Below are 7,753 nucleotides of genomic sequence, written 5' to 3' on the forward strand. Positions count from 1 at the left end.
CTGTGTAGTTACTTTCGTAATGGTATGTCATTGGGGAGAGCTCAGTCATGATATTTTAGTGGAATGACTTCGTGACTAAATGAGTTTATAATTAATAAGAGAAAAGCCAGAACTTAATTATAAATCATTTGAGCTTCAACTATATATGTCTAATCGGTCTTTTCGTTAGCTCATTAAAACCATAAATAAATTACATGTTTGAATAGAAATGAACGAAATGAATAGAAAAAAAGAAATGGGAAACATTCAGGAATGATTATGTTTTTCTCTGAAATGGAAAAATGGAATCATTTGGAAATGAATGTAGGTTTCCAAAAATGAAAATGAAAATGAAAACTTGCAACACTATATAGGATTACTTAAAAAATGATGGAAGAATGAATTTATGTTTTTGGACTGTTTTGAAGCCCGAAAATGAATCTTTCGGTCATAGTGAACATGTTGAGTTATGACATATTGAACGAATTTTCTCGAAATTTTATCGGGGGTAAAATCGTCAAAATTTTACTAGAGGTAAAATTGTCAAAATTTTATTGAGATAAAATTGGTGTGAGAAAATTATTTAATATGTAGATATTAAAGTTTATTTGGGGAAATAAAAACTGAATCGAGTTGGATCATATTACAGAGTACTGTGTAAAAAATGTTCAAGAAGTACTCATAAGTGGACCCGATGTAAGAGATGCCCAAAACCCCTCATATAAGGTGGTGGAACGGCAAAACCCTAGTATCATTAACTAGGTTTTCCGCCCCTATATCCTAGATAAACTATGATATTGTTTTTCTAGTGAAAATAAACTTTACAACTCTACAAGAGTTCTACCTTCTTTTCCTATAAATAGATGGCACCAGTAAAGCTATTCACACAAAATTTGAGAGATTGTTATTTTGCCCAAAAATAGAGAGAATTTATTCTCAACTATTACATATATTTTTCCGATATAACAATTCTACATGTTTTTATTAAAAAGAGAGAATTTTCGTTTTCACCCTAAAAAGAAGAGAAAATTGTTTATAGTTCTGTGTTTCAATTCAGTTAGTTCAATCCCACACTTGAAGCAGTTCATGGTACGATAATATAAAAGAAGATCGTTTGGTTGAAATTTAAGAACAACGAACGTCCGTTAAGCCGAAAACACAGGTATGAATTTAGTTAAGGTTTATTATTGTAAAAATCACAAACCGGGTCGATTTTTAAAATTTTAATTTTTCACTGTGCAAGAAAACCGTTTTCAAACTGAGTATTTTCCAACATATGAGGAACGACAAAACCTAGTATAATTAACTAGGGTTGGTCGCCCATCTCTCCTACTAAAACCAGGGGACTTTTTTTTCTATCAGATAAGTATTATTTGTATTATATCAATTCAACCAAGATTCTTCAATCTCTCCCTATAAATAGATTGCACCGGTAGGGCTATACACAAGTGATACACAACTTTGAGATATTGTTCTCTAGCTAAAAATAGTGAGAATTTATTTTCTAAGCATAAATTCTATTTTTCGAGAATAACAATTCTAGCTATTTCTATAGAGTGATTTACTTTTCTACTGAAAGTAAGAAAATTATTTTTGGTTCTATGTTTGATTCGTAAATGTTTGAGCCCACACTCGAAGTAATTCGTAGTATGAGAATAACAGAGAAGGTCATTTAGTTGAAAGTCGAGAACATTTAAGATCCGTCTCGCACAAAGCACAAGTACTTTTCAGGAAAATTTTATTGCTATAAATATCACAGATCGCCTCAATTTTCAAAATTTTAATTTTTTATTATGACAAAAAAAAATTTAAACCTATTTTTTTCAACATTGCATACTTATTGTGTGGCACCCAAGCAACTCATGAAAATGTCGTAGGGAGCCTTCGCATTTGACAGCTTTCAAAAACTTGTTCAAGCTAACCCTTGTGGATCAAAAGGAGGATTAATTCATGCAAGGGATTATGTAATTTACAAATAGGCAAAATAAAAGGGGTATCATTATCAAACACATGTTGAATAACTCATTGAGTAATATTTAGCTCGAAAAATATAAATATATTCTTATTCATCACTAGCTCGCTAGGGAATTCTCGTTTCCTATAAGGTGGAATTTACTCATAAGTAATACTTGTATTGTGAGGCCCCTTTTACACTAAGGATTTTGTAGTGAAGTAGTTAACAAATTGTGGTTGGGTTGCCTCCCCCCTTTCTGGGATTCAGAGAGGCTAATTATTGTGAGGAACATTTTCTTTATTGCTTAGAGAACATGTTTTAATTGTTATAAGGATGATTATTTGGAATGAGGGCTCAACAATGAGGATACAAATTTACCTCGTACAAGCATATGACCAAATCATCCCAATGGGATAATTTCCTTAAGAGGATTTTTTTGGGTTTGGTGCAAGAACCTAACAACTTTCTACATTATTACACTAGTTGTCTAGAGCATAAATGGTCGTATATCAGGTTCAAGTTGTTGTGAGCTTGCCCCTTCCTACAAGTACCACTAGTGTTAATGTCACGAGCTCATCAGAGCCTATCAATGTTGTTGAAAGAGTTGACAGGGGAGGATTTATAGTTATTTAGTTATAGAAGCTTCTCAAGCACAACCTAACATATTTGTTAGTGCTAATATAAAAGTCTATGGTAACATTCATCAAGTCATTAATCTCATAGTTGAGACATTATGGAGAACTCTTTTTCTAATTGTCATAGAGATTAACTCTGATGAGGAAAAGGTTCCCCTTAGTATTCCTCATTTGAGGTGGTTATAATCATTGAGGTTTACGCAATTGAGTAACTCTCAGGATATGGGCTCTAAGAGCTTTGATTCTAGTTATGATTTTTTGTCTTTTCATTTTTTTCATTTTACATTTTTTAATAAGCTATTTATCTTTATTTGCAAATTTTTCTTCTATAAAATGCACTATCAGTTATGATATTCCCCTTAACAATCCTATGGCTGATTTGGATCCCACATTGTAGGGAGTAACTCCTAGGTCCTTGGTTGGTATTTGCCTAATAAGAAGAAACTCTTCCTTTATTGAATCTACTGGCACCAACTTATGATTTAGTAATGGAGTCATTCCACTAAAGTATCATGATTTTACTCTCTCTATTATATACCGTTAATAAAGCTACTTATCAAGTATTCGTTTAATGACATTTTCATATGTGTCTTGTCTTCATAGGGCATCCTTAATCTTTTTGGGATATAATCGATTCTCCTAATATGATCCTATTTTATCTCATGCAACACATTGCATCTTCCTTCATGAAAAATTCAATTACTAACACATATTAATTAAATCATTCGTCTTAAGACGAATGATTCGTGGCCACGTTAATTTTCAATCTGTCATGTAATGTCGATGAAAGGATATCATTTACCCTTTATTGGGCTATAAATTCCATTACTATAAGTGAAGATTGTCATACAAGTATACCCAATTTACTAGCTTCCGGCTTTATTACCAATTGAACTCAAGCTTTTAATACATCAAAGCATATGAGTCACACACATATAGTACATTACTTACTTAAGATTGAGGTAAGCCACATTATGAATGTCACAAGTGAATAATTCCATAAATGGATCTAGGATTTATTCTACTTGAACCCTGCCCAATATATTGTTAGTCTAGATAGTAATTTTTAAGTCTCTATCTTCTAAGGGTGATCCACTTCGATACCCAAGATAATGTATCTCCTTAATTGGACTTGATAGACATCATAATAATCTTTTAATCGACTTGCTTAATTTTGATTAAACTATGGACCATTTAGATTATCTACTAATATAAGTTGTCTTCTCACATTATGATCCAACCGTATAATGCAACTTAGTATTAGTTAAACATTGGATAATCAATGAGTTCATATTTGCTTTGCGTGCAAAACTGTTGATGACATTGTACAAAATATATTAATGGTAATGATAGAATTTTATTAAACTAATTTGTTTGAAAAATCATAAGTACATAGACGATATTGCTACACTAAGGACACTAGATCCCCACAATTATAGTATGGAGCAGCAAGCTTTGAAGGACTCAAATGATACTATAAAGTTAGTGACGTCTCTCGTAGTTCATAAAGCGGAACTCAACTTGATGGTAGCGAAGCTATACAATCATTTTCAATGCAATTTGTCGTTGATGAAAAGCCTTTTTAACGAGAACCAATAGTTGAAGGAAGATAAGACTTCCATTCAAAAATTGATTGGATAAAATCAAATATTAAAGAAAATTGAAATGAGAATAGATAAGATGTGAGAATTTGTTCATGAGAAAATGGAAGAAATCATAAAAATGGAAAAGTGAATCCGTTCTTTCCTATGGCAAATAGCTAATGGGAAATTTGCTCTCATACCCTTAGGTAAATAACAATATAAACCCTCTTATACTCTAAATCTAATTTTTATACTTTTACATATTGACCCCTCAAACTTTACCGCTTTTACAAATTATTTCATAAGCCAAAGTTTTAGTTTCTTTTTCACATTTACTATTAAACTGAATATTGATGTTAACTCGTTAATAATGAATTATGAAACCATTCCACGACTCATTCTCAGAAAACCTCTTGATTTGACTTCTCAAAACGACTCAGGTTTTGAAACCCAACACCTCCTGACACCAAAAAAGTTTTAGGGTGTTCTAGGAGTGGTCCTTGCAATTTGTGTTCCCCTTATTGTGGGCCCATAAGGTAAAGAGTTCTTGGAGGACCATGTTCTCGCAAATCTTTATCTTACGAAGGTTGTGATGGGCTCATAAGGTTGACTTGGCGTACTAGCAAGGTGTAGATATAACAATTTAGAATATGTGGTACGCATCTTACCCACAAATGCCATATAAGGGCTTGGGTTCAAATTCCACCAAGAGAAAATGTTGACATTTCCTTGGTTGGTGAAAACGCTCCCGCCCTATGAACTCACCACCAACTCAAGCTCTCAGGAAACTCACATGTTGGACCCTTTTAGGCTCTCGATGGAGTCGAGAGACAAAACCAAGTATAGACACTCCGAGCCCAATAATGACTTGTTGAACAATCTATTAACTTTCGATAAACGATACTTTGTAGACTTCTTCTGGAACAAATCTGACCTCCTCTCAACAAGTATAAAAGCTCTCAAGTTTGAATCTTTATAACCTTTTTCTCTTGTAATATTTTCATAACTTTATGTTTGTGCTTTTGTAACATTTGTTAACTCAATTCATTATTTATTCAGCTTGTATGTGGATAAGTATTAAATTTTAAAATACTAGATACATACCTTCACTACACGCAGAAATGCTATTAGATTTGAAATTATATTTTATAATAAATTTATAAAATAAAAATAAAATAATTTATAATTAACCATAATCATTATACTATTCTTAATACAAAATTATGACTTACTTAAATATGGTGAATTAAATCTTCGTAATTTTGTCCCTATAAAATTCTGATAATTTTGAACACAATATAATTATTTTAATAATGTCTCCATATGACCATATGACACAAATACAAAATAATAAAATAACTAAATATATATGAACATAGCATAAATGATTAACGTGTTAAAATTGATATAAAATAAATTATATACCTATCAAAATTCATATAAATATATACTACAATTATCACATAAAAATAATACCAACATCATACAAATAAGTATATCTTCTTCTTATTTTATCTTTCTTTTCTTTTTTTTCTTTCACCACAAAAAAGTGGCAAATAAAATTCCTTAATTGTCCTTCAATTTCCAATTTATTTATGAAACCTCACTTTCAAATTAAGGAATTATATTGCTTGCGGTATTTTTTTTTAAGTCGTAGTGTGGGTGTTGGTAGCAATGATTAATTCTCTTGTTGCCAGTGTTTTTCAGAGAGGTAAACGATTGATAATAAAATATGCTTCATTCCTATATGCGAGAAATCCTATCGTATAATTAAAAAATAAGATGAACAACTCTTGTGATGAAAGTTGGAGAGATTTCTATATACTTAGATTTTGACAAAAAAAATATTATAAAATTTGAGACTTTACTTGCTTCCAAGTTATAAAAATTTGCACCAAAATTTGAAAAGCAATGGTGGCACTAAATCATTAAATATAATTCTAACATTATCTGATTAGGAAATACGTTTAGTAGAAACCGAAACCTGAACAACGATTAGGTGATTATTGGAAATGCAAAAGAAATTGATGTCTAATATAATAATAATTAAACACACAAAATTTCTTGGGTTAGGCCGCAAGCCGAATCTCCATCCAATAAAATATACTTTATAATTAAATTATTTAATTTAAAATCAAAATTGATCCATTGACATGATTCCGATATTATCAAATTGGGTAAACTACAAAAATAGTCACTTTTGTTTGCCTCATGTTACATTTTAGTCACTTATGTTTGAAATGTTACGTTTTAGTCACTTATGTTATTATTTTGTTACGAAGTGTTCACTCTTCCGTTAAGTTCCGTTATCTCATTAACGGTAATCCTACATGGCAGTCCAACTAGATTTTAAGTGCCAACTTGAATTTCCTAATGGGAAGAGAATAGATTTTTAATTAAATAAATTTAATTAATTAATAATTTTAAACTCTAAATCTTAATTAAAAAACCTTCATCTCCTCCCTTTTTTTAGTTTTCTTTTTCAGGTGACTAAGAAAGCTATTATCATCAGAATTTTTTATTCACCTACAAAAACAAAAGAGGATTCAATGGAGGGTCCAAGTATGTCTTCTTCACCGAAAAATTTATGTTCTAAAACTTAAAATCAAGTGGTTGTCGACAAATTTATGTAATAAGATAAACTGCAATGACTGCAACATGTGAAAACCAAGCCAAAACTTGAAGAAGCAAAGGGTTGCCATTACACCATCTGGAGACTTTCCGAAGGAAAGTCCAGAGGCAATGGAACAGATCACCATGAGCATCAAGGTGAGTCCATAAACTCGTTTTCGGCCTAATTTATCACCGAGCCAACTAAAGAAAAGTTGTCCAGCTAAAGTTCTGCAAAAGGCCACACCATTAACAACAGTTGCAATACGAGGAGGCAAAGTTCCAGGCTTTTCAGAAAGTGCATCGAAGTAGTAAATACGACCGGGCAATTTTGTGATAAGAGAGATGCTAAAAAGGTCATAAGCGTCAGTGAAGAAACCCATTCCAGCAATCACAATTGCAGTGAAATGGTACCATTGTGTCTTTCTTTGCATGCAACGCATTAAGAACTCCAAGTCGGTTTCCGATTTACATCTTTTTACTTGAAACCAGATCAAGTAGGAAATTAACAAAACATAGGAATTCTGAGTTTTCTCTAAATAAACAATCCCATGTCAAATAAAATGGAAAAATCCCCAAGTTGAACAAAAGTTGGTTCACCATTGAAACAAACTGTTTGGCTTTTCATTCTAGGATGTTAACGGAACATCATTTTTCACATCTTGCATATCATTGCAGTTCATCTTATTACATAAATTTGTCGACAACCACTTGATTTTAAGTCTTAGAACATAAATTTGTCGGTGAAGAAGACATACATGGACCCTCTATTGAATCCTCTTTTGTTTTTGTAGGTGAATAAAAATTACGATGATAATAGCTTTCTTAGTCAACCTAAAAAGAAAACTAAAAAAGGGGGAAGATGAATGATTTTTAACTAAGATTTAGGGTTTAAAATTTTAATTAATTAACTTTATTTAATTAAAATCTATTCTCATCCCATTAGGAAATTCAAGTTGGCACTTAAAATCTAATTGGACTGCCACGTAGAA

General features: G+C 31.5%; 1 protein-coding gene across 1 annotated transcript; it reads right to left on the minus strand.

Moving 5' to 3' along the window:
* Positions 1-6,673: 6,673 nt before the first annotated feature.
* Positions 6,674-7,204, minus strand: LOC128040487 (probable inorganic phosphate transporter 1-4). The gene is made up of 2 exons (XM_052629253.1): positions 6,795-7,204; positions 6,674-6,677 (listed from the first exon to the last, which is right to left on the minus strand). The coding sequence occupies exons 1-2, from the start codon at positions 7,202-7,204 to the stop codon at positions 6,674-6,676; spliced, it is 414 nt and encodes a 137-aa protein (XP_052485213.1).
* Between the last annotated feature and the right edge of the window lie 549 nt (positions 7,205-7,753).

The sequence above is a fragment of the Gossypium raimondii genome, chromosome 4, assembly GCF_025698545.1.
Source record: "Gossypium raimondii isolate GPD5lz chromosome 4, ASM2569854v1, whole genome shotgun sequence".
In the NCBI taxonomy this organism is placed as follows: domain Eukaryota; kingdom Viridiplantae; phylum Streptophyta; class Magnoliopsida; order Malvales; family Malvaceae; genus Gossypium; species Gossypium raimondii.